Source organism: Bos taurus, chromosome 29, assembly GCF_002263795.3.
Source record: "Bos taurus isolate L1 Dominette 01449 registration number 42190680 breed Hereford chromosome 29, ARS-UCD2.0, whole genome shotgun sequence".
Lineage (NCBI taxonomy): Eukaryota > Metazoa > Chordata > Mammalia > Artiodactyla > Bovidae > Bos > Bos taurus.
This window is the reverse complement of record NC_037356.1, coordinates 50804725-50831075: the sequence shown is the minus strand read 5'-3', so window position 1 is coordinate 50831075 and position 26351 is coordinate 50804725. Positions and strand designations below refer to the sequence as shown.

The following is a 26351-nucleotide window of genomic DNA, read 5'->3' as shown; positions in this document are numbered from 1 at the left end:
CTTTCCTTGCCGCCCCCAGCCTCTGCTCTCCAGAGACCCTGCGGAGCGGGCGCCGCGACCCCTTCCCGGCGCTCTTCGCGCGGTCTCGCGCTGACTCGGGTGCGTGGGGTCAAGGCGCGGGGCGGAGCGGCTAGGGCCCGGGCGTCATGCGAAGGGGCGAGCGCCGGGGCGCCGAGGGGCCGCGGCCGGGGTCCCCGGTGCCGGGGGGCAAGGCCTCGCTGGAGGAGCCGCCGGACGGCGCGGCCGCGGGCCGAGCGAGCGGGCCGGCCGCGGGCCGCCGCAGCACCGAGTCCGAGGTCTACGACGACGGCACCAACACCTTCTTCTGGTGAGGGACGGCGGTCGCCGGGTGCCGGCCGGGTCGCGAGGGGCGTGGCCACGCCGCGCGGGTGGAGTGTGCCCCGGGACCCCGGGGCCGGCTTCTCGCCGCCGCCCCCCGGACACGGCCTGCCCGGTGTCCAGCCCCCACCTCTGACCCCTGTCCCTTCTCCCGGGAGGGTTTGGCTCCGAAGTCTCCTCAGAGCGGCTTTTCCTGACCTCCCTGCCCGCAGTCCCCCGCTGCCCTGCGTCCGGCCCCTTTCTCTGACGGTGCGGATGCCCTGTGAAATGATACCCTGCTCCCCCGGCGAGTGGGGCAGTATCCGCGCCGCACTCCACGCCAGGAGCCCAGCGGACGAGTGTGGAGGGAGCCCAGCGGACGAGTGTGGAGGGAAGGCGCTCCCTCTCCTGAGTGGCCCCGTGCCAGGCCAGTCCTTTGACCCCTGTACAGCTCTGACCTGGCCACGCCTCGGCTCAGGCTCAGGCCGTCCTCTGGTCTGCCTTCACGGGGGGGTCACGGAGGGAGGGGCAGCCAGGAACAGAGGTGGAAGAGTTCATGGGCCGAGTTGGGCGCTTCTGCGTTTGAGGATCCAGGAAACCAGCCTTGGGTCAACAGGTCCCAGACATGGCTCATGCACCTGATGACCCAGTGACCTTGGGCTATCCTTTGCTTGTCTGAGCTGCTTTTCCGTTCCTTGTTAGAGGCACAAACCCTGTATCCTGGAAAATGTGCTTGAGAGGAGGGCTGTGGCTGCCCTTTGCTACTCAGTTCAGGTCCAGCTGAAGTTGAGTCCCGCCATGGGCCCTGGGGACAGCGGTGGCTTTGGGCCGCAGTCCGCAGGGATGCTGCACGGAAGCAGCTTCTTCAGCAAGTCTGGGAAGCCTCAGAGGAGGTGCACGTGCGGCCACAAGTGTCGTATCTGACCCAGAAGAGGCGGCAAGGAGAGGGTGTGGTGGGGGAAGCAGCCCTCTGATGAGGTCGGTGTTATCTCCTCTTGTGCAGGCAGCTGCTTCGGGCAGGGGTGGGAGAGGGGTGGGTGACGGGACGACCGGCCCTGCTTTGGGAAGCTGCTGTGCGCCAGCGGCCTGAAGCCAGAAGGAGGGGGAAAGGATGGGGTGCCCTCCTCAGTGAGGGTGCGGCCCCGGAGCTAGTGACTTGAGTACTGTGGGACCCTGCTGGACATTTCTGTGCGTGGACCAGGCCATTGGCTGTCCTGCAGGACAGAGGGCACAGTCCTCCCACACGCGAGCTGCTGGCCACTGAAGGGAGACTGCGGTCCTGGAGTGGTGGCCCGGCTTGCTTTGCTTCTTTCCCGTTCATTTAGTGCTTGTCTTGGGGGCTGCCACTTGCTGCTTTAGGGCATACAACGGAGAGCGAAACGAGAAGCTTAGGTTCTGGCACAAGCAGGCTTCCTGTGCTGGGGGGTGCTGAGCACTGCACTGATCTCAGAAGGCAGAGAGTGAGAAGAGTGAGTGCAGGTATCTTTAGAAGCACAGACTGCCAGCCCATGGGTCCCTGCCCGTGGGGATGCAGAAAGGCCTGCCGTAGTTGGCCGTCCTGTGGGGAGGTCTGATGGAGCCTGGAGGGCTCTGAGGAGGGCGTGCCCCAGGGCTGCCGGCTCCGGGGACCTGCCTCCAGGGCGGGGGCCCCAGCCTCTCCACCACAGGTGTTGGGGTGCCGGCGTATGTGGTTTTTGTTGCATCCCGGGTTTGCCCTCACCTGTGTAGGGGAAGAAGCTTCATGTTTCCGTAAGGCAGGTAACCAGATGCTCACCTGGCGAGAATGACTCACTTGTATTTGTAGGGCCCAGCCACTTTCTGAGTCTCCCATCATTGCCTTGCTGTGCTGGGATTTTAAAAACTCTTTCTTTTTAATTGTTTGTTTTATGGAATTTTACTAATGAGTGTTACCAAAAAATTAAAGACTAAAAGGTATATATTTGTGGAAATGACTATATGTTCCACAGTTACTCAAAATAACTCTTCCATGTTCAAAACTTTGTTCTAACAGTTTTCGTTTTCAAAGAAGGTTGGGCTTCTTGGGGGTCAACTTATCATCAGCGACAGAGTTTGGAGTTCAGATTGAGCCTTGGTGTCCTGGTCTGGGCTGCTTCCGGCCGGAAGGGGCAGAGGCCGGCAGGGTCTGCGCGGCGCCGACCCCTCTTGTGCAGTCGTGGTGCCTTTGGTGGGGAGCGCCTCGGAAACGTCAGCACCACAGACTCTGGGAAAGTGTGCAAAGATACAGCAGCTCAAAATGCCTAAGCGTTGTTCCAGTCCCTCTTGGAGACCCAGTGCTGACAGCTGCCTCTAAACGTTACCACCTGTAGGTGGAAGATAAGTGAATCGACACTGGGTCACCACGCTTCCAGTCAGGGAAGAGATGGGTGGTTGTGACGTTTGGGAAACGCTCGTTGTATGCTCACCTCTTACAACACTGAGCCTTGGGTGAGTGCCCTAAATTGATTCTCGGGGCTCCGCTGTTAGCAATATGCTTTATTTATTTATTTTTTTTAGCAATATGCTTTAAAAGTAGGTATGAGAATTTGCAGAGCAGATCTTAGATGCCCCAAGTTCTGGGAAACGCCTTCCTCAGTCCTTGTGGGTTGGGGTTTGCCAGCTTCGCCCACATCTGGGCAGCATGAGTTGCCAGCTGATGCCTTTTTGGTCACGCTGGTCAGTGGCCCTAGGTGCCTCTCGCAGGCCCGGGACTGGCCGTCTGGTCTTGGCCTTACGTGGCCAAGCCGTCGCTCTGCACTCACTCTCACAGCCACACATTCGTATCTCCTCTAATTGGCTTGGCAGACTGCCTCCCTGCCCATGCGGCATAGTGGGTTGGTCCTCTCTAGAGAGGGGCTGACGTCTGGGCAATCTCCACTGGCCGTGGCCGGGAGCCCACTGTCCTCATGCCCTCACGCTGGCCCAGCGGCCAAGTCACAGGATTCACGGCCGAGCGATCCCTGTGCCCAGATCCCCGCGTCACCTCTCAACAAGGCAGCCCGGCGATGTTCTGGGAGCTCTGGCGTCTGGAGGGCATGGAGTCTTCCTGTGTCCTGAGCCCCAGCGTGTCATTGTCGCAGCGTCTCTGTTAACAGTGAGCGCCGGCATCTGCACTTGGCCACATCGAGTCCGCTTTGATCCATCTGGCCTTCCGACTTGGGCCCTGGTGGCCCCGGTCAGCGTTCATGAGGACAGTGCCTGGAGTGTCTTCCTTCCTGGCCCCCGGGTTTCCCTCAAATGTCTCTTCCCTTCTGTCGAGAGAACTTCCCTTGGTGGTTCTTGCGCGGCAGGCCTGCTGCTGGATTCCCGCCTTCTTCCTCCATCCACCTTCACTCCTCAGGGTTGGGGATGCTGCTTCAACATTTCTTTCACTGCTTTACGAATTTTGTCCCACTTCTGGGCTCTGTGGTTTTTGAGGAGAAATCTGAGCTTAGACTTGGTGTTTGAGCTGAAAAGGAGCCTGGCCAGGAGTCTGTAGTGCAGGGGCCTTTGGGGCTTGTTCTAACACCTTGATTTCTGACTTATTCCTGTTTTTTGCTTTTTTCCTTTGAAAATGCTCACTAGGGTAAGCATGGCCCCAGCCTCTCAGGGCAGGCAGCTGGGCGTTCTGGAGCACAGGGGTGTCTGCCTCCCTCGGAGTGCAGGCTACAGACGCCCCGGGCTTGAGCAGGCCTCCTGTGGCTCCACCCAAGCCCCCTCTGCTCTCTACCCCTGCCAGTCTGGTCCTCACAGGGCGGGACCCCTTCCTCCAGCCATGTGGGCCCCACTGCTGGCCTGCCCTGTGCTGGCCCTCAGCTCTTGTCTTGCAGGCCTGGACCTGCATCTCCAGGCCTGCTGTGAGGCCTTCCCTGATTCTGCGCCCTGCCCCTGCCCACCTCATCTTTCCCCATATCCAGCCCTCTGTTTGTGTTGCTCCAAGAGCGAGAGCGCAGGAAGGCAGGATTGAGGTTTGTTGGCACATGGTATATTCTAGCCAACGTGTTGTCTGTGTCACTTGGGCGCACTCACACTGGGTCTCCTCACCTCACGACAAGGGTTTGGTGTTGGTGTGCTGGAGCCGTCCTGGGCAGGGCTCAGACCCCAGGCCCCTGTCACCGACCTGAGTGACCCTGGCAATGCGGCTCAGCTCTGAGCATCTTCAGGGCCGAGGTGAGGTAGAGTCCCACGCCTCGTCATTGTCAGCTCAGCCCTGGTGGGGTCTCAGTGACTCTGCTTCTCCTGTGCAAATCGGGTGGAAAGGGTGGGCTGTGTCCTCGACCCAGGAGAGGCAGCTGAGCTCGCCGCGTCCTTCTGTATGTAGGCTGGTGTCCAGCAGAAGTTGAGTTTCTGGGTCACCACCTCCAGGGAGCCTCAGGAGTGGCGGCCTGCAGCAGCGCCTTGCGGTGTCGCCCGCGCCGGTCTCGGGCCTGAGACTTGCGTGGAATTCAGCTGGCAGGCTGAGGTCCTGGAGCTCCCTCGCGGCCTCAAACTCACTCGTGAATATGTTACTATTGAATTTTATTAAAACAGTTAAAGTAGGAGTTTGTTCACTTTTGACAGTTTTAAATGCCAGTGTTGTGAAACGTGGTAAAAGAATGAATGCAGTGTCTGCCTTCTTCACTTGGAGCTGACTTACCGCACCCAGCTGTTTCTGTTTGCATGATAAAGAGCATAAAATACCAACTGAAGAGAGGGAGAGAGTCTGTCTTTGGGTGGGGGGACTCGCATGTAGCGTTCGTCACGTATCAGTTCTTCCTGTACTAACCCAAACTCTGCAGCTCCAGTTCGACTCCTCATGGCGTCTTTTGTGGCAGCTGTGGGCTGCTGTTGAGTGAAGATGGGAGAAAAGCGAGCTGCCCGGGTCGGGGACGCGGGGGGCAGCCGGAGGCCGGGGTGGGGGCTCCCGCGGGTCCGCACGCAGCCTCGCCGGCGAAGCTGCGCCTCCCGCGTGCTGCCGGCCACTTACGCGCCTTTTTCTGTGAGGTGTGTGTCGAGTCTTGTTTGCGTTTGCAGGAGACTGTTTGTCCTTACTGTTGAGTTGTAAGAGCTCTTCGTGTGTTCTGGGTACAGAGGCCTCTGTCAGGCGTGAGTGTTGTGAGTGTTTTCTCCAAGCTCGTGACCGACTCTGGTTTCTTCTGTTTCACGGAGTTCTGACGGCAGGCAGGGAACTGACACTCGGGGGCCAGTCCTGGGCTCGGGGCTTCCCGCGTGTTGTCTGCCTGGTCGTCAGGACGCTGCTCAAGGCTGGAGGTGTCTCTCCAAGGACACACTGCTCTTTTCGGTCTAGGAGCTGGGTCCCTGCCTCCTTTACAGACAGCTGTTAGCAGGCAGGGGCTCCGGCAGGCGTGTGGCGCTCGACACAGCGCGGTGGCCCTGGCCGTGTTTCCGGTCAGGCAGGCCTGCTGGCTGCCGAGAGCCACCTCCTTCCTTCCGCGCGGGACGCTGCAGCCTCAGCTGGGTGGCCCGGTAGCGGGAGGGGCCACTTCCCAGCCCGTCCGGGCAGCCATCCCCGGCCCGGTCTCCGGGTGGGCGGCAGTGCTTGTGCCCCACGCCCTCAGTCTGGGTCCTGGGGCCTCTCTTCGTCACCCTCGCGGGGCTCTGACGTGTGGTCATGGCATAAACTGCAAGGTTGGTCTCTCAGCGTGATCTGTCCTGTGACTTGAGCTGTGTGACCTGTGGCCCAGTCCCTCTGAACAAGAGCTGCCCCCGCTCCCCGCCGCCCGCCCGCCCAGCCGACACGCAGGCAGAGGACCGCCCGAGCGTCACGAGACCAGCAGCCAGCGGTCAGTGGGTTTTGAGCTGCAGGTCAAAGACGGAGTGCGCTCCTTCGGGGTGTGCCACTCACGTGGTCACCGCGTGCTGTCCGTGCGCTGACGCGGGCTGTGTTTGTGTTGCAGGCGGGCCCACACCCTGACCGTGCTCTTCATCCTCACCTGCGTGCTGGGCTATGTGACTCTGCTGGAAGAGACGCCGAGGGACACGGCCTACAACACCAAGAGGTACCCGCCCAGCCTGGCAGCGGGCGAGGGTCTGCACTCCTGGGGCCCTGGGGCCTTGTGGCACTTTCAGCCCTTCTTCTGCCTGGCCCAGCCCTGGCACCATAGACCTGGCTCCAGGGAGGGCTCAGGGGTTCGGGTCAGCTTCAATGGGGCGACTTCCCCACCCATCCAACCCTTGGCAACCCAGGCCTCACCTGAGTGTCTGGCAGGTCAGCTCAGTTCCGATGCTGTCGCCCTGGGCAGCGCCAGGCCACGTGGCCCCAGGTTCAGCCCCTCCAGGCTGCACCCGCCCTCTTAGCCCCCAGTGGCAAATGCGGTTGTCACCTGATGCTCCCTCCATGGGTTCAATTAGTGTGCTAGAGTGACTCACGGAAATCAAGGAACATTTTGCTTATTTATTATAAAAAGTTCACCATAAGAAGACTAAGCAACAACCAGATGGGGAGACACGCGGGGTGGGTGGTGGGGCAGGGGTGCTGAGCGCCTACGCGTCCCGGAGGCCCTTGGGGGGTCACTCACCCGGCCCCTGAGCTCCTCACACAGCGCGACCGATTGACTGAGGCAGGCCACTGGCAGTCAGCTCCCCCGCCCCCAGAGGGCTGGGGGACCTGTGGATGGTCCCATTTGGAGGTGGGATTCGAAACATAACCAGGGACAGCTTTGTGGCCCTCAGCAATTAGGGAACTCCGGGGGTTTTAGGAGTTCTGGCTAGACGCAGAGGAAGGCCAAATCCTCATTTCTCACTGTGAATCACGGTAACTTTGAGTTTGAGTGTCTGGGCTTTCTGGAAGGCCAGGAGTGGCTCCCTCAGTTGGCGCCGTGCTCTGCACTGGGCTGATAAGAGGCTGTTAGAAAGTTTTGGCCCCGTGTGAGGAGTGTGGCCCATCTTCTCTTATCTCCAGAAAGAAACTAGTTGGCAGGATTGTGTCCTTTGCCTGAATCCGATAGATTCTGGGGCCAGTCTCAGAAGTGCGTGGGGAAGATTAGCTGGTTTTAAAACTCATTTCTGTGTATTTTCTACACTGGACGGACTCACCTCTCCCCTCTGGTCCCACGAAGCCCCCATTGCTGTCCAGTCCTGGGGCCCAGGCCCCACCTGCTCTGGTAGGGCAGCTGGAGGAGGCCAGGCAGGAGGAGAGGTGGAGGGCACCGCCCAGAGCCTACAGGTGCCAGGAGACTGTTGGTCATCATCGGCGGGTAGACTGGGCTTGTATTCCTTCACCCTTGGGGTCTTGCCCTCCGGCTGGACTGAGACGTGGACGCCAGGGTCCAGGACACGTGAGGCGCGTCTCGCCCTCCCCCATGAGGTGCAGGCCTCCTGCCCGGACTCCTGGGTCCACACTCTGTGGGGTCCCCCCGCCTCCCTGCAGTCTCCCCATTGGCTTTGTTGGGTCTTCCTCTTCGTTCCAAGCTCTGCGTGTCAGCCCCCAAATCTAGCCCCTCTGAGTGCCCAGTCCTCCCCGGCCCTCCGTGGTCACACCGCAGGCCGGCACACGGGGAGTGGGGCCCGGCGCCGAGGAGGCAGCTGCGCTGCTCTTGGACCCCGGGTGGGCCCCGGGGGGCTGTCCCCCCACCTCAGGGAGCCCTGAGGATCTGGGAGGCTTCGAGGCCGTTTGGCCAGGGCCCTGCTCTCGCCTCGAGGGGGCTTCTGACTGGAACTTGGCCTTTGCTGTGAATTTGTGTGCTGGCCCTGAGGGGAGGGTTTGCACCGTCTGCTGGGCGCAGCCATGCAGGGAGCCCGGAAGGCAGAACTTGGTCAGACTGAAGAGGTGTCCCATGTGGCTGTGAGGTTGGGCCAGAGTCGAGCAGTCCTGATGTCACCGGGCTAGAGAGGTCCCAGGGGAGAGCCACTCTCCCCGCCCCCACCCATACAGAGTGTCTTGGAACACCATCCCGGGGGCAGGGCTGGGTCCCACCAGACGCTTGCTGGGTGAGTCACAAAGCCTTGCTGCCAGGGACCCCCACCCCAGCCCCCAGTGTCAAGGGGGCTTGTTGGCCACCCCAGGACCCCTGTGGGCACTTCCCCCGCTCTTCATCCTGTGCCGGCCTTTCTCCCGAGCTGTCCGTGTCCGAGCGAGGGCACAGATGCCGCCAACAGGGCCACCTGGGTATCTGCCGAGTCCCCCATGTGATCTCAGCAGAGGCGGGGCTGGGGAGGGCAGGTGGGTAGGAGTTTGGGGCCCCGGGCACTGCTGTGCCCTCTCAACCACTTCAGGGCAGGAGAGTTCCCTCCAGGCCCTTGGGGCTGCCATGGTGCCTGGAGCCCGTCCTGGAAGCCTGCAGGCCCCACGCCTGCACCTGATCGAGGTTCTGCAGCTTTTCCCAGGGACTGGTGAGCGTACAGGACCCCTCACACCCCCAGAGGGGGCTCACCTGCTCCCCGAGTCAGCACCTCACAGCAGCCTGGGCTGTGACGCAGCCCTCTGTCTCTCCCCGAGTCAGCACCTCACAGCCTGGGCTGTGGCACGGCCCTCTGTGTCTGGAGGCTGCTGGAGCCCACGTATTTTTATTTTTTATTATGTCGGAGCTTTTGATGTTTGCTTCCCAAAGGTTATGGTTATTTTTTATTAATATCTATGTTAAAAATTTAGGAAATTGGTTTGCTTTCCCTGAACTTTGAAGTTCGCCTCTTTTTCTGGATCTAGCGTGTTCTGTCGCTTCAGGAGAGCAGACTCCCCTCCTCCAGCAGCTTTATGGGCGTGCCATCTCATATTTATGGGCGTGCCATCTCATATTTATGGGCGTGCCATCCGAGCCAGCCGGGTCAGCACACGCCACCACCAGGTGGGTGCACGCGGGCTCCCCGAGGCCGGGGGCCGTCTGCACCGAAGCCCACAGGCCCTTCTGGCCTGTCGTACAGTCTCGGCCGGCACGTGCCCTCGTGTCTGGCCCCTCCTGCTCAGCATGATGGTTTCATGACGCCCGTGTTGCCGTGTCTGTCAGCGGTCATTCTGGTCCGTTTCCAAGGGATGGTCCACCGTGTGGACACGCCCCAGTCCCTTGGCTCATTATCTGTTGGTGACATTTGGGATGTTTACGTACATGTGCACATCAGTTCAGCTCAGTCGCTCAGTCGTATCTGACTCTTTGCGACCCCATGAACTGCAGCACGCCAGGCCTCCCTGTCCATCACCAACTCCCGGACTCCACTCAAACCCGTGTCCATTGAATCAGTGATGCCATCCAGCCATCTCATTCTCTGTCGTCCGCTTCTTCTCCTGCCTTCAGCCTTTCCCAACATCAGGGTCTTTTCAAATAAGTCAGCTCTTCACATCAGGTGGCCAAAGTATTGGAGCTTCAGTCTTTCCAAAGAACACCCAGGACTGATTTTCTTTAGGATGGACTTATGCACTTGTAAATGTGTAGACTCATCAATACATGTACAGTATCAATGTATGTTGCCTATTTGTAACAGAAGGAAATACAATGTGCCCACAGCACTTAGGAGGAAGGGAGCCAGAGGGGGAGGCTGCCCAGCTGCAGGGCTGGCTGCACACGGTGCAGTGGTCAGCACAGTGGTGCTGGAGGAAGCTAAAGCAGAACCCAGAGCCACACGGCCCCCTCGTCCTTGACAGAAGAGAAAGGCAAGTCAGCAGAGTAAGGAGCGTGATGACAAGTGGCCCTGGAGTAACCAGATCCTATATACTTTTCACAATAATTAATTCAAAATGGATTATAGACGTAAATGTAAAATAGAAAACTAAAATTTATTGAAAAAAACACAGGAGAAAATCTGGTGATGGGTTTGATGGCTTTTTTGTCTGCGCCACACAGCACGTGGGATCATGGTTCCCAGGGGTCTATCTGGCGCCCCCTGCAGGGAAGCAGGTGTCTTAACCACTAGATCTCCAGGGGAGTCCTGATGGCTCTTTAAATAGAATGCCAAAAGCATGCTCTGTGGAAGAAAAAACTGGTAAGTTGGACTTGATTAAAATTAAAAACTTCTACTCTACAGAACACGCTGCTGAGACAGCAAGAAGACAAGCCTCAGGCTGGTGGGGGACATTCGCCAGACACGCGCCTGACGGCGTGTTTGTCTTCTCTGTGCAGAGAGCTCCAGAGCTCTGCACGGGGACTCCAGCAGCGCAGACGAACCTGGCGGGAGATCTGGATGGACACCAGCAAGGACGCAAGCCCGGGAAGGACACGCAGCCCCGTGTGCCCGCAGAGAGTGCCGCCACACGCGCCCCACCGGCCCCAGCAGGCAGGAGCGCGTCCGTCGCCGGTAGGAGCGGGAGCTGCACCTTGGTGTTTCCAGAGGAGCTGAATACTCATGGCCACACACAACCTGCACGGGGACCGTCACAGCAGCTTTGTTCGGAAGCACCAAACTTGGAAGCCACCAAAATGTCCTTAGTGGCTGAATGGGTGAACAGTGGACTGCATTCGTTCATACAGTGGAATATTATTAAGCAGTAAAAAGAAATGAGCTGCCAAGCCATGGAGACAGAGGTGAAGCTTAAATGCCTGTTGTGGAGTGAAAGAAGCGCATCTGGGAAGGCTGTATGCCACGTGTGCCCAGTGCTGTGACATCTGGACGAGGCGGCGCTGTGAGGGCAGAGGGACGAGTGCTTTCCAGGGGCAGGGCAGTGTGAAGAGGTGGAGTGGGGGCATTTGGGGAGCCTTGAAGCTGTCTTGATGCTGTAATGGTAAATACAGGACTGAACAACGCCAAGCTAAGTGTGCAACTTGTAAAGACTGTTTAGCAGGCGGAGGACCCCAGGCGGGAATGCCGCTGTGAAAGGAGGAGCCCCTGCCTCAGCGTGAGCGCAGCGCCTCAGGGAGGGGCCGGGGGCAGGCGCTGACCGAAGTCACCGGAGAAAATGAAACGCTCAGGTGTAAATGGAAAAAAAAGTGTACAGGATCCACGTAAGAAAAACTGCAAAATTTTGATGACTGAAATCAAAGATCTGAATCGGGACCGATAGTCCGTGTTTGCTGATAGGATCTCAGTATTGGTGAGGTGTCATTTCTTCTGGGCCTGTGGATTCAGCGAGGTCCCAACCAAAGCCCCGTAAGTTGCCTTGTAGCCGTGAGTGGGGTCTGTAGGCGTGAAGGCCCGGGCCGCGCACAGAGCACTGTGCCCTGGGGCGACGCTGGTTCCCACGGGCGCGGGTCAGCAGCAGGCTCCCTGCTGCCCCAAGCCCTGGGACCACACAGGCGGCGGGTGGGGGCCGAGGGTCTCAGCGCTGGGGGCAGGTCACAGGCGACCGAGGGGAGAGCGACCCGTGGATAAGAGGTGCTGCTGGGCATCAGTGAGGACTCGGGCGCAGTGTAATTGGAGCCGGGTTGCACACAGGCGAATCTGCAGTGTGCGTGTGTGCAGGGTTGGCACACACGTCTTGTTGTTCTGTTGGCCAAGAGGGTCCAGAGGGAAGGAGCACATGGGCACCCAGGTCTTGGTTCCCAAGACCATTCTTTCCCCAATAAAGGAGCCAGGCTCTGGAGAAATGGCTGATTCCAGGGCTGGGACAGGGAGCCCGCAAGAACAACCTGGGGTATCTTCCAGCACCAGAAAGAAGGGAATGCTAAAAAAAAAAAAAAAAAAAATACAAAACCCCACAAAGATAGGGTATGTCAAAGAGATACAGGAGCTGAATGAAAGCTCCCAGCAGCCGAAGCTGGAAGAGTGTGAGCAAAGAAAACAATCAAGTGCTGAATTATAACCCGAATACAATGTAGATACCCTCGAGTCCCTGCTGATGTCAGCAATGAGTCAGGAGAAGACAGAAGTGTTCCTGTCAGGCTGTGGAGCTGCTCCCCACCCCCATGCAGGGGCCTCCCTCCCGAGGGCGAGGGGGACACTTGCCAGGCACCCTGCGGGGATCCAGGTTGGCACCGGTGGTCCGGCTTGTGTCCATGGCGTGTACCCTTGATACGATGGAAAGATGGTCTTCTTAACATCTGTAGTCTCAGTTCCAAAAATCCTGTAGCCCTGATCTAGTCGTGAGCAACGACAGCCTTCATTCAGGGGCACCCACAAAGCACCTGCCCGGTCTTCCTCAACACTGTGCAGGCATCCAAACAGGGGCTGCCAGAGCCTGAGGAGACGGCTGTCGTGTGGGGCCTGGGGCCTGGAGCAGGAAAAGGACGCTAGCTTAAAAACTGAGGAGATCTGGAAGAAGGAGTGCTGTGGACTCTAGTTATGTGTCAGTGTCGGTTCACCGGTTGTGACAGGTCCCAAAGTGATGGATGCGGGAGATTCTGTATTGTCTTTGTAAGTTTTCTGTTCTGAAATTAAAAGATTATTTTAAAGCGTGATGTATTTGCTTTCCTCTAAAAGTGCTTCTGGTGGACAGGTTCTCCCAGGTAGTCTCGCCGGGTGGGAGGGCGTTTCAGTCCTTTCGCTGGGCCCGGAAGCGGGAAGTGTGCTTCCGCGCCCAGTCTGCACTGACCGCCAGGGCTGGGGCCCGGGCTCGGGGTCCTCAGGCCTGCTCCTGGGCCACGTGGGGTCACCACGGCCTGGAACGCGTGCCTTTCGCTGTCTCCTGGGGCTCCTGCTCGGACTGGACACGCAGCCCTGGGGTGAGAGAGCCACCAAGGGGCCTGCCTGTTAGAGCGGGAAGCCCTGGGACCCTGACAGCCTCTTTCCTTCTAGGGCCTTATGAACCCTGGACCGTCACGTGTGGGCCTGGAGGGGTGTTTGTTTGTTTGTGGTGTGTGTGTTTACCGCGCAGCCGCCTTAGCCCTTGATGGTGCACAGAAGCCAGCCCGGGGCCAGGGCCTTCTCCGGGGTGGTGGTGCCTCTGGGGGCCGTGCAGGCCAGGGCGGCGGTGCTCAGCCACCAGCTTCACCACGGCTGAGCCTCAGCTCTGCCCCACCGGGGGTCAGGGCGGTCCCCACCGTGGGTGCCCCAGGCTCCCTCCCACCTCCTGCCTAGGAGGAGCCGACCCACAGCTTCACGCTTCCGCACACTGAGGGCTGTTTGTTCTTTATTTGCAGAGGTATTGTGGCCAGTATTTTGGTTTTCTTATGTTTTGGAGTCACACAAGCTAAAGACGGGCCATTTTCCAGACCTCATCCAGGTAACTTGCCGTTCCTTTCTCCGTGTGTGCCGAGTGGCGGTGCTGTTCTGAGGGTCGCGTGTGTCTGTGCTGCTGCGTGAGTGTCCTGCGCGCCTCCCCATCGCAGGCGCCGGGAAGCCCCTCTTCTCCCCCGACTCCCCCGCTCTGGGCCCTCCTGTCCCGCTCCTGCCCACACGGTGCTAGTCAGGGAAGTCTTCCTGGGGGCGGAGGGGCCCTGGGACCGTGCAGGGCACTTGGCGGCCTCTCGAAGGTGCTCTGCGTTCCGCTGCAGGGCCCCCTGCTCTTCACGGCAGGGGGTCACTGGACACCCTCCGCAGCCGGCGCTCCTGTCTCCACCATCCCGCCTCCATCCCAGGGTCATCCTTTTAAATGAAAATAGAAGCCGCTCGTGAATATAAGCACCGATACGTTGTAGTGTGTGTGTGTGTGTGTGTGTGTGTGCACGCACACGCAGCTGCAAGCATGGCAGCAGCGGCTGCGCTCGCGCCTTGCGTCCTCAGTGCTCACGCAGGCCTCACGAGCGCGTCCTGGTGAGCGCTTGAGAACTGGGTGTTTGGTGGCTGCAGTCCTCATCTGAACGTGCCACGTGCACGGATCCCGTCCTGGAATAACAGTGTGCTTGGGGTTTCCAGTTCCACGGCGATAGGCTAGGCTGTGGTAAGTTTCCACGTGTGCGCATGGGTGTCCCCACCCGATTACCTGTGGAAGCGGCAGATTAAGGGTCTGTGTTGGCTGTTGCCCAGCTTCTCTCCGGAAGGGAGGGCCTGGGGGCTCACGTGCCCGGAGGCTCTGAGCTGGGGGCTCACCAGCCGCTCGGCCCCCTGAGACGTTGGTGTGGCTGAAGCCTGCGTGGTCCCTGCCCGGGGCGTGGGGCGGTGTGATGGTCCTGGCCTCCCCAGCTCGGGCCGCAGGACCTTCTCCACTGGTTTGGGCCTGTCCACTGCTGCCCAGAAAGGGTGTGGACTCCTAACCAGAGTCGTGGAGGAGTGAGCTCAAGTGTCAGAAACCAGAATCAGTGAGAAACCAGGTGTGTTCCGTGCTTGTCACACGGGCTTGGAAGGGAGAACGCAAGCGCTAGGGCAGCGAGGCCACGTGGGCGCGGGGGCTGGGTGAGTCACCGGCGGGACAGGCGGGGCCCACCCGGGTCGCGCCCGGGTCGCCCAGCAGGACGCGTCGCGTGCTCTGAGCCCGGCTGTGGCTCCGGGCCAGAGGGGCCCCGGCCGGCCTCCTCTCTGTGGTGTCTGAGTCTGTGTTCCGACTGTGGCCTGGCCCTTCTTTAGTTTCTGCGTGTGAGCCTGTTTCTCTGCCAGCCTCGGTAGGTTCCCACGGGGGCACCTGCCGGACGTCTTGTTCACCTGGTACTCAAATCCTGAAATCAGGTTGCATCTACAGGCCGGGAGGACAGCATGAGGAGGTGTTTCGAGGTCTCCACTCCCCCGTCCTCCTGGGCCCGGCTCAAGTCGCTCCTGGGGGAGCAGACACGAGGCTCCAGGCCCACCGGACTGGGGAGCTGATTTATTTGGAAACTGGAATTGGGTCTGGCCCGTTACAAAGGCCCCCTTCCTTTCATGGTCTTTATTTTCACTCGCGTCTCTCTCTGAAAGCTGGAGTAGGTAGGCAGATTGCCAGTGCGGTTGAGGGGGCCAGTGTTGATGTTTAGGAAGAAAATACAAGTGCTCGTTTGGGGAGCAGGGCAGACGGACTCAGGGACCCAGCTTCAGGAGCCTCTGGGTGGTTCAGGGAGCGTGGGGCGGGGCTGGGGGGCATGTGGAGACCCCGGCCGGGGGATGGACAAGGGCCTCTGGGGACCGGGGGTGGGGGTGCGTAGGCCTGGACTCCTGGTGGGCTCCGCAGTCAATTGGCAGGGGGGTTGGGGGCCTTTCTGACCCATGTGGGTGTGGACGAGCAGGGACAGAGCCGCCTTCACAGGCAGCGGCTGGGCACCACGGCTGTGTCCCCCTGCATCTCCCACCACAGCCCTGGAGCTGCTGCTGCAGCCTTGAGCCAGGGAGACTTTTCCAGGCGTCCCCATCTTCACGGGCTTGAAGAACGTTTGTCACCTGAGCTGTTTCCTTCCCAGTACATAGCCGACTTTCCCAGGAATTCACTAGCTTGGGTTTTCTGCCTGTGCGAGCATGGGTTCTCACAGGTCTCCTGGCAAACAGATGCAGGACAGGCTCCAAGGGTGCCGGGCCACCCCCGGGCCCAGTGTGTGCACAGCTGTGCCCAGGCGGCTGCCAAGGGACTCAAACCCAGGGGACGAGCACCGCACACCCCCGCCCGCTTCTGCAGAGCAGGCCCGCACATGCCCGGCTCGCCTGCCGCACGGCCTGGCCCGGGTCGCAGCGAAGCTCGGGGTGGGAGCGCATGTGCCGTGGTCACGGATGACCTGGAATAGCTGTGGAATTACCGTGGGCAAGTGTGTGTGCACAGCTTATTTTTTAATTAGCTTTTAAAAATAGCCTGGGGGTGGGCTTCTTCTCTGCATAGACAGAAGCATGGGGAGAGCAGGTGCCTTAGGCCTCATTAAACAGGGTTAGGAAGATTCTTGGGGCAGCTCTAGACCTTCCCCTTCCCACTGTCTCATCTGCCAGGGAAGGTTGAGCTTGAGAGAGTGGAAGGCGGGTGGTGAGGGGGAGAACCAGCTAACACAAGGGCTGCTTCTCCCAGCTTTGTCGGGATATAATCAATACGTGACGCGAGTTTAAGGGTTCTGAGTGATGACTTCATGCACATATTGCAGAATGGTTACTGCAGTACGGTCAGCACCTCTGCCACCTCGTGTAACCTCAGCTGTTTTTACGGTGAGAACACTTGAGGTGGACTCTCAGCGACTTTAAAGTACACAGTGTGCATGCCAAGTGTCGCCACTGGACAAGCGTGCTGACGAACTCAGGACAGTTCCTAAAACAAGCTGTCATCCCAGGAATTCGGGACCAGTTAACGTTAGAAAATGTGTTAGCGTCACTCATCACACTAACACTGAAGGTGAAAAACGAATTCCCATGAAGGCAGAAGAGTGGGTTTTCATATTCGTTCATGATAGAACCAATTTGATAGCACACTGGGATTAAGAGATTTTCTTAAACTTGACAAAAAGTCTCTACCAAAACCCTGCAGACCTACTTAGTGATGAGGGTTAGGAGTGTCCCCAGTGGACACAGGACAAGGGCCTTGGCTGTCGCTGCTCGTGTCCCGTGGTTCGTGGGCGGTCTCTGCTGCGGCAGTGAGACAAAAAGACACGGACGATTAGGGACAGGAATGGAGGAAGAGGAAGGGAGAGCTCCGGAGAGAACCGCATGCTCACCCCGGGTTAGAGCTCACTTCCAGAGTCTCTGCTAGGACCCCGGGAGGGGCCTGGAGCAAGGCCCACGCGTGTCGGGCGTCAGGGAGCCGCGTGGGGTCTGCGGAGCCTCGGGGCGAGCGCCCCACCCTCTGTGTTCTCTGTCTCTGCAGCTTACTGGAGATTTTGGCTCTGCGTTAGTGTGGTCTACGAGCTGTTTCTCATCTTTATACTCTTCCAGGTAAGAGGTTTTTCTTGGTTGCATGAATGTGGGGTTCAGGTGGGTGTGAGGTGGCAGAGGAGGCGCTGACTTGTCACCGGTGGCCGGGCCAGTCGCCGTGGCCTCGCTTCCGGTCTGTGGACAACTGTGGCTGTGCGTGCATTTGTCCCTTCTGGCACGTGTTCGGCAAGGTGGTCAGTGGGAGGAGGTTGGAAACTCATCTCCTTAGGAAATCTCGGATCAGGATTTGTTGCCGCTGACATCTGTCTGATGTCTGAAGTGTGACTTCAATATTTGGTCTCAGAACCGTCAGCGAGGGCTGTGTGAGTTATCATCACGTGGGAAAGTTTGCCTTGAGGGAAGGTGTGCAGGGCGGGAGTCGTGATGCTGCGTGTATCTGTGTCTGTGTGTGTGTACACGCCAGAGTCAGCGGGGAGCCCGGCCCCCGCAGCCCCCCTGCAGCCACGGTCTGTCCCCTCCTCCCCTGCCGTTTGTCTCAGACACCTTGGGAGTGGAGCTGTGTGGCCCTTGCGGCCCTGAAGCTCACCTGGGTGCTCCCCTGCTGTGGAAGGTGTTTCTGGTGGAGGCACCGCCGTCTGTCTGTCCCTCCAGCAGTGTGGGCTGGCGTGGGACGGGTGTGAGAGGAGCAGCTCAGAGCCTCGGCACAGGCTCTGTCGTGACCTGACCCCGGGAGGGCTCCTGTGTCGTGGCAGGTCGGCCTGATAGCCGGGGCCCTCACAGCTTTGGCCGTCATCAGAATCTTTTATTTTAGCCAGTGTCTTTTCATGGGTTTCACTGCATTTCTAGAATGGCTCGTGATGTTTACCAACTTCTCCTGCATTTATGACCCAGGAAGCAAACATCCTCTTTGGTGAAATTTTATTTTTGCCATTTTGAGAACCCGGGTGGTTGGTTACTGTAGTGTTGGGACTTTGACGCTGTCCCTGCGCAGGGCCCTCTGCCAGCCGCCTGCACGTTCCTCCCCCGAGGCTGCAGCTGGGCCTTGTTCTTTTAACAGTGGTGGGCCTGGCGTCTTCTCTTTTTGTGCTTTTGATGTCACGTGAAAGACTTCTTTGTCCAAGACCAGTTGATTAAGATTTTCTCCTGTGTTTCCTGTTAAGACCTCCACAGTTGTATATTTTATACCAAGATTGTTCATTCATGTTGAGTTTCTTTTTACATTTTGTTTTGGAATAATTAGATTCACAGGAAGTTGTGAAAAAATTACACAGGTAGGTTCTCTGTTCTTTACCCAGGTCCTCGATATTTTGCCTAAATAAAGATGGCGTGTGTGCCTGAGGTTAACACAGTACTGTGAGTCAGCCACTGTTCAGGCAGTGTGCTGTGTCTGACTCTCTGTGACCTCACGGGCTGCAGAAGACAGGCTCCTCTGTCCTTCACTGTCTTCCAGAGTGAATTTGTGTCCCCTGAGTCGGTGATGCTATCTACCCTTCTCATTCTCTGCCACTCCCTTCTCCTGCCTTCAGTCTTTCCCAGCATCAGGGTCTCTTCCAGTGAGTCAGCTCTTCACATCAGGTGGCCAAAGTATTGGCACTTCAGCTTCAGCCTCAGTCCTTTCACTGAATATTCAGGGTTGATTTCCTTTAGGATTGACTGGTTTGATCTCCTTGCAGTCCAAGGGACTCTCAGGAGTCTCCTCCAGCACCAAGTTCGAAGGCATCAGTTCTTCGACTTGCTGTCTCTTTTATTGTCCAGCTCTCACATCCGTACGTGACCGCTAGAAGAACCACAGCTTTGACTGGACTGACCTTTGTCGGCAAAGTGAAGCTTTTCAATGCGCTGTCTAGGTTTGTCATCACTTTGCTTCCAGGGAGCAAGCGTCTTAATGTCATGGCTGCAGTCACCATCTGCAGTGGTTTTGGAGCCCAGGAAGTAGTCCGTCAGCTCTTCCACTTTATCCCCTTCTATCTGCCATGAAGCGGCGGGACCAGAGGGGCTCCTCCGGTGGCTCAGCAGTGAAGAATACCCCTGGGATGTAGAAGGCGTAGGAGGCCTTGGGCTTGGGCCCTGGATCGGGAAGATCCCCTGGAGGAGGGCATGGCAATCTACCCCAGTATTCTTGCCTGGAGAATCCCGTGGACAGAGGAGCGTGGAGGGCTGCAGTCTACAGGGTTGAAAAGAGTCGGACGTAAGTGACTGAGCACGCGTGCGCAATGGGACTGGATGCCTGGTCCTAGTTTTCTGAGTGTTGTGTTCTAAGCCAGTGTTCTCACTCTCCTCTCACTGGCACCAAGGGGCTCTTTAGTTTCTCTTCACTTTTGGCCATTAGAGTCAACTATGCTTCAATTTAAAATAAATACATATAAGACAGTATCAAACCAAGAAATTGATATTGATGCAGTCCATAGAGCAGTTTTACTCACTTGTGCGTGCACAGACACACACGTGTATGTAGAATTCGGTACAGTTTTGGGGAGGTTTATTGCAATGCATTTAATTTAAAAATTTTTTAATTATAGTAAAAAAAAAAAATTCTGTAACGTAAAATTTGCCATCTCAACCATTTCCAGCTCGGGACACTAGAGCATTCACCAGGCTGTGTTACCTTCCCCACCATCATCCCCAGAACCTGTTCATCTTCCCAAATGGACACTCACTGCCCTTCTGCCACGGCCCCAGCCCCTGGCCCCCCATCCACCCTTGTGTCTCCGGATGTGACCCCTCCAGGGACGTCCTCTGGGGGGAGTCAGACAGCGTCCGTCCTTCTGTGACTGGACCGCTTCTCTGAGCCTCGAGTCCTCTGGGGGGAGTCAGACAGCGTCCGTCCTTCTGTGACTGGATCGCTTCTCTGAGCCTCGCATCCTCGAGGTTCATCCGTGCTGCAGCCTGTGTCAGGCTCTCCTTCCTTCTCAAGGCTGAGCAGCGTCCCGTGGTGTTGATGCCGCGCCTGTGTGTTCACTCATGCTGAGCGGGCGCTTGGGTTGCCTACACTTCTGGTGACTGTGTAACGCCGCTGTGGATGCGGGTGTGTGAGTGTCTGTTCAGCCCTGCTTTCCCTTCCTCTGAGGACCCGCCTGGAAGTGGTTAATCTCTAGAGGAGCCGCAGGACTGCGCTGCACTGCGGCCGGGCCCGCATTGCAGCCCCGCAGCCACGCACAGCTCCCCGTTTCTCCGCGTCCCCCCGGCTCTTGGTGTGAAGGGTGGCATCTCCTGTGGTTTGCTTGCATGTCCCTGATGGCTCGTGACACTGAGCATCCTGCACGTGTTTGTGGACGTCGGTATGTCTTGGGGAGACCAGTTTTTGTTCTGGTTGATTTTTATTAATGGTCCATACTTTGTTTTATTTATTTAAAAGAAACTTTATTTTAATGCAGATTTACAGGATTGTGAGGTTGGTGCGGAGAGGTTCCATTAGTCCTTCACCAAGTTTCTCCTGTTATGAACGTCTTACACTAATGTGAATCGTCTGTTACAGTTAGTCATTGTTAGGTAAAACCCACACCTTCTCTCAGTTTATCCTTCTCTGCAGCACGGGACTCTTGCCGTACGCGGGTCTTTGACTTCTCCCAGCAGTGCTTTGTGGGTTTCAGAGTGCAGCCCTGAGTATCTCTCTTCCTGATGCTGTGCTCAGTGGGCTTATCTTGGCTTCACACTGCTCTGCTGGTCCTGGCATCTGGAAACACGGCCTGTTTGCTATGTGCTGTCAGCTGCACCTGACTCATTCGTTCTCACAGCTCTGCTGCTGTTCAGGGGGCTTCTGAGGGGGTCTCTGCAGGAATACGGGGGTTCACGTCTTCCTCACCAAGCTGAGTGTCTGTCCATCTCTGGCCTCACTGCCCAGCACCAGCCTTCCCACCCCCAACTTCTCAGTAGGGAGCCTTCATCAGATGCTCTTTATCAGTGGAGGAACTTCCATTCTTCCTAATTTGTTGAGTGTTTTTATCATGAGAGGCTGTTGAATTTTGTTGGTTTGATGCTTTTCTTTTGCATCAGATGACATGATCATGTGGGTTTTCCCCTTTATTAACAGGATGTGTTAACTCGTTTATTTTGAACCAGCTCAGCACTGGGATGAACCGCTGGGTCGTGGGGCATGGCCCTCTGTATTTGCTGCTGGACTTGTTTGCCCAGGACTCTGCAGAGGATTTCTGCGACTGTCTTCATGAGAGACACTGTCTGTAGTTGGCCTGGCGTGTGTTTTCCTGGCTTTGCTCCCAGGGTTGCAGGGGGCGTGACCGGTGTTCCTTTTAGGATTTGACACACATCCTGACCGCTGGTGATGGTCCAGATCCCTGGCAGGCGTGTCTGCCAGGTTCCCCGCCCCGGCCCTCAGGAGGGAGGCCCCTCTCCGGAGCAGGAGCAGCTCCACAGCCCAGCGGGAAGCCTGCGGGGGTCGTGTCTTCTCCCCAACTCGGTTCTGACATCAGCGCCCCCTCGCGGTCATCTGCGTTATCCTCGGGTTATAAGTCGGTATTTGTTCTGTTGCTCCAATTGTTCAGTTTTGGCTGCAGGGCGCGCTCACAAGCCCGATCTTGGTGGGATCTCGGTGTTTTGCTTCATGTTTCTGAGCACCTCCCTCCTTTTGGTGCTAGAAGATACCCGCACCCAGGCCCATCTTGGGGCCCCTTGCCCCAGCCCTGGAGTCAAGCATTTCTCCAGGGAGCCTGGTTTCTTTGGAATGGTCTTAGGAACCTAGATCTGGGCCCTGTCAGTCAGCAGCATGGAGCCATGTGGGTCCTGGCCTTTGTGTGCAGATTTCTGCCCGGCTGCTGCCCTGTCCCAGAGGGTCCAGGAGTCAGTCGGCCTCCTCGGCCTTCCCTTGAGTGGAGGCTCCTGGTCTGGCCTCTGGGTTTGGTTGATGAGCCCGAGGCTGGGACGGCAGCTGACTTCCTCAGATGCCCTGAGACAGACTGGTTACACTTGCACTGCTCACATCTGAGGCGTGAGTGTCCAGGGCCCTGAGTCCCGCTGACCTGGCACCAGGGTCTGGGGCCATCCTGACTTGGGACGCAGTGCTGACAGGTGCTGCCCTGCTTCCTGGGCCTCAGATCCCACGTTCCCAGAGCACATGTGGGGACGTTTCAGTTCGTGGCATCACCTCGGTCATGTGACAAGATGCAGGTCTGGGTGCCGTCTGTCCGCACACCACAGACCACATCTCGTCACCCCACCTGGAACCTCCTCCCTGTGTGTCCCTTGGCCGGTACTCGGGGTCCTGATGACAAGTGTCGGGCCCCAGCTGGTGGCCAGAGGGGGTAGAGGGACGAACAGGGCTCTCTTGCTGGGGGTCCTCCCCTCCTGGGGGTGACACCCAAAGTCTCTGTGCTGGGTCTAGAGGCATGTTTGGCTGATGCTGGCGCCTTCGTGTCAGGAGAGGCTGCCTAGGCGCTGTGTGAAGAAGCACACCCCGCGATGCCGTCCCTCTGTGTGCGGCCCGGCCCGAGCAGACGGGCAGGAGGGGAGCAGCGATCCGGCCTGAGCAGCCTGGGGCAGGGGAGGGAGCGGCGATCCGGGCCTCTCCAGGGTAGGAGAGGGGGATTGGCCATCTGGGCCTCTCCATGGGGGCATGGGGACACCCTCGGACCTGAGACGCCCCCGTTCTGCCCGCCCCACGTGGGGCCACACTGAGACAGGTGCTTCCCCTCCTGGTTGGTGGGCGCCGTCTGGACACTGCAGACCCGCCCTGCTGACGCGGGCACTGGCCTTGCAGACCGTCCAGGACGGCCGCCAGTTTCTGAAGTACGTGGACCCCAGGTTGGGGGTCCCACTTCCAGAGAGGGACTACGGGGGAAACTGCCTCATCTACGATGCAGACAACAAGACCGATCCCTTCCACAACGTCTGGGTGAGTGCCCGGGAGCGGTCACCTGACGGGCCTCACGCTATGGGGGCTCCTCCGGCAAGCCAGTACCACGTCCTGGGCGTGAAGCTGGCGGATTATTGGACAGGCTCTTGGGCGCTGCCCCAGTCGTGGGTGTTTCTGGAACCTGAGTCATTCTGCAGACTGGACGGGGTGGGGGCCCCGGGGCTGAGCGGCTCATGTGTGAGGGTGCCCTCTGGTGGTGGCAGGGTCCCCTCCCAGCGCGCACTGGGGGACCGAGCACGAGGCCTGCATCTGCCCCACAGGACAAGCTGGACGGCTTTGTGCCTGCACACTTCATCGGCTGGTACTTGAAGGTGGGTACCTCCTTGTTGGACAGGTCTCCTGGTTTCAGGCCCACCCTGAGCTCTGGGCTGTTTTCCAGCCATGAGGTGAGCAGGACCCACAGTGCTGGACGGGCAGGCTACTGGGCTTGGGGCCCCAACCTGACCTCGTGTCCTGGGCATTGCAGTGGCCAGCAGAGAGCAAAGGAGACCAACCCACGGAGGCCTCCGGTCCCTGGGTGGGATAAGCCCATAGCTAACTGCTCACACCCCTAGGTTGGGGCACACCTGAGAGTTGCCTCAGTGTCTCGAATCGGGGCAGCTGGAGTGGAAGCTGCCCCCCTACCTGTGTGTCCCTGAGGACTGTGGGGCGGGGAGGGGCGGGCTGTCCCTGAGGGTCCCACCGCGGAGAGCTGACGCCCTGGCCTCGGCCACAGACCCTGATGATCCGCGACTGGTGGATGTGCACGATCGTGAGTGTGATGTTCGAGTTCCTGGAGTACAGCCTGGAGCACCAGCTACCCAACTTCAGCGAGTGCTGGTGGGACCATGTAGGTGCCCCCGCCCCCACCACAAGCCCGTGCCTCCATCCCCACCGGCCACACCATGGGGGGAGGAGGGCAGCTCCCGGTCCCCTCCGACAGGGCCTTCGGTGCTGGGGGCCCATGGCGCCGCCACCTCCCACCTGGCTCCCACCCCCAGTGGATCATGGACGTGCTTGTCTGCAATGGGCTGGGCATCTACTGTGGCATGAAGACCCTCGAGTGGTTGTCCCTGAAGACATACAAGTGGCAGGGCCTCTGGAACATTCCAACCTACAAGTACGTCTCTAGAGCTGCTGATATGGCGGGCCTGGGCCCTGGTGCGGGGCCTGGGGGGCTGGAGGCCCTGTGGGGAGGGGCCGTGGGCGAGGGTGCTGCCTCCTGTGAACACCTGGGATGTGACCCTGGGCATCGCTCTTACGGCGACCAGGACATCAGCCCATCCTGGCCACCAAGCTCCCTGTCTTCCCTGCCAGCCCTTCTGGGGTCATCCTCCCCGGCTGCCTCCCTCTTCGAAGAAGTAAAGAAACTGTCCAGGAAAAGGCCTGGGGGGCTGGGGAGGTGGGCATGTCCCGAGCGCGCTGCCCTAGCTGATGGGCGCTGGTTCCAGGGGCAAGATGAAGAGGATCGTGTTCCAGTTCACGCCCTACAGCTGGGTCCGCTTCGAGTGGAAGCCGGCCTCCAGCCTGCGCCGCTGGCTGGCTGTGTGCGGCATCATCCTGGTGGTAAGGCCGGCGAGGCTGGGCTTCCCGCGCACCCCAGCCCGGGCTCCCAGCCACCCTCCTCTGCCCCCAGTTTCTGTTGGCAGAGCTGAACACCTTCTACTTGAAGTTCGTGCTGTGGCTGCCTCCCGAGCACTACCTGGTCCTCCTGCGGCTCGTCTTCTTCGTCAACGTGGGCGGCGTGGCCATGCGGGAGATCTATGACTTCATGGACGACCCGTAAGGGCCGCGGGGCGGCGGGGGCGGGGCCTGGGTGGTGGGTGAGGGCGGGGCCTGGGTGGTGGGTGTGGGCGGGGCTGGGGCGGCAGGGGCGGGGCCTGGGTGGTGGGTGGGGGCGGGGCTGGGGCGGCAGGGGCGGGGCCTGGGTGGTGGGTGGGGGCGGCGGGGCGGGGCCTTCCTCGGCCTCCGCGCAGCCCCACCTCCCTCCGCAGGAAGCTGCACAAGAAGCTGGGCCAGCAGGCCTGGCTGGTGGCGGCCATCACGGTCACGGAGCTGCTGATCGTGGTGAAGTACGACCCGCACACACTAACGCTGTCCCTGCCCTTCTACATCGCCCAGTGCTGGACTCTCGGCTCCGTGCTGGCCCTCACCTGGACTGTCTGGCGCTTCTTCCTGCGGTGAGCGCCGCGGCCCCGGGCCCTGAGCTCCTCTGCGAGGCGGGATCCAGGGACCCCACAGCGGGCCGGCCTGTGGTGACGCACCCCCACTACCCGCAGGGACATCACCCTGAGGTACAAGGAGACACGGCGGCAGAAGCAGCAGAGCAGGGACCACCAGGGCAGGGCCGACGGCAGCGTGGATGGGCGCACACCCGGGCCTGATGATGCCTCGGGGTCCGAGGAGGCCGACAGAGAAGGGGTGCCGGCCCCACACTGACGCCTGGGCCCTCGGTCCTTGGTGATTCTCGCCATGAACCTTCCAGCAGCCTCAGCCCTCAAGGTCCCATTTCCCTTTCCTCCTGTGTGCACGGTGGCACTGGGCTCGTCGTGTGTGCTTGAGTGCGTGCTCCTGGCTCCAGGGCTCCCCCTGGGCCTGCCAGTCCCTGTGAAGCCAGAGCCCCTGCCCCTCTGTGCAGTCAGCCTGGGGTCTCCGCGGCCCCGCACTTCGGCACCCAGATGGCCTGGCCAGAGCAGTGGCATCATGGTGCCCGCCTGCTCCCTGGGCCCCGCCAGTCCCCCACGACCCCCTGGCGGCCTGTGTGAAGGATAGTTGTCCAGGGACACCCTGAAGAGGCTGAGGAAGGGCACATCCCCTTCCTCGGGATCTTCCATCTGACCCTCTAACCCGGAGGGCGCGTGGATGGTGCTGGAGGCAGAGACTCTGAGGCCTGGTCCCCACCGTCACGAGAGTAGGTCATGAGGGTCTCTGTGGCCCAGAGTTGAGGTCACCTCCATGAGCAAACAGCAAATAAAAGCCATGGTGGAGGCCTGCAGTTCCATGTCTCCTCGCTGCCCCTCAGCCGTCCTTCCCTGTGCTGCCCCGCCCCGCCCTTCACCCCTGGACACAAGTCCTGGCAGACTCCGGTGGGATGTGTGTGGTGCTGGCCCCCCCGCTGCCCTCCAGCGGTGGGTGCACTGCCTCAAGCTTCATACACACAGATGAAGAGAAGCAAGGACACCCCCGACATTCCCAGGGGCGGGGCAGGCCCGGCTCTTGGAGCACCAGCGCTTCAAAGCTCTCATTTCCGTGGGTTTTTTTTTTGGGGGGGGGGGGGCTGTAACTACTTTTTGGGAGAATTTCACACCTAGAGTGAAGGATCGACCTCAGCTAACTGCGCTGTTTCTCAGCCTCTGGCTTCGGTGGGCTTCCTCACTTTGGGAGGAGACGCAGGGCCTTGGTGTCAGCTTTCATCTGGGCTCAGGGCTGATGCCTTCCCACCGTTAGGAGCACAAAGCATCCTGTCCGCCTGGCACCCCCAGGTTCATGGTCGCTCTGGTCCCAGTCTGCCTCCCTACCTCTGCCATCTCCAGGAGCCCCCCCTTGAGCATCTCCCACCTAGCCTGGGACCACCCGTCTCTCTGTGGAGCCTGTTCCTTCTGGGGGAGGGCACCTTGAAGGGCTTTGTAGCGAAGGCAGGAACCCACTGCACAGGCTTCAGAGCCTCTGGAAGCTGCCGTGTCTGCACCTTGTTTGTGTTGCTCAGGGCAGGTCCCCCCGTGGG

The 26351-nt window shown here is 59.3% G+C and overlaps 1 protein-coding gene across 6 annotated transcripts; it reads left to right on the top strand.

Annotated features, from left to right (window-relative positions):
- PTDSS2 (phosphatidylserine synthase 2) lies at positions 1-25622 on the top strand. Of its 6 annotated transcripts, none has more exons than XM_024987645.2 (12): positions 1-328; positions 6192-6293; positions 13236-13318; positions 16775-16842; positions 22493-22627; positions 22909-22959; positions 23364-23477; positions 23629-23747; positions 24079-24193; positions 24264-24409; positions 24749-24807; positions 24907-25622. In XM_024987645.2, the coding sequence occupies exons 1-12, from the start codon at positions 147-149 to the stop codon at positions 24918-24920; spliced, it is 1188 nt and encodes a 395-aa protein (XP_024843413.1). In that variant the 5' UTR covers positions 1-146; the 3' UTR covers positions 24921-25622. The 6 variants fall into 6 exon arrangements, with proteins under 6 accessions (XP_024843413.1, XP_024843412.1, XP_024843416.1 ...); XM_024987644.2 differs by having other exon boundaries at positions 24622-24807; XM_024987646.2 differs by lacking the exons at positions 1-328; positions 16775-16842 and adding an exon at positions 10249-11307 and having other exon boundaries at positions 6203-6293; positions 24622-24807.
- Positions 25623-26351: the final 729 nt, after the last annotated feature.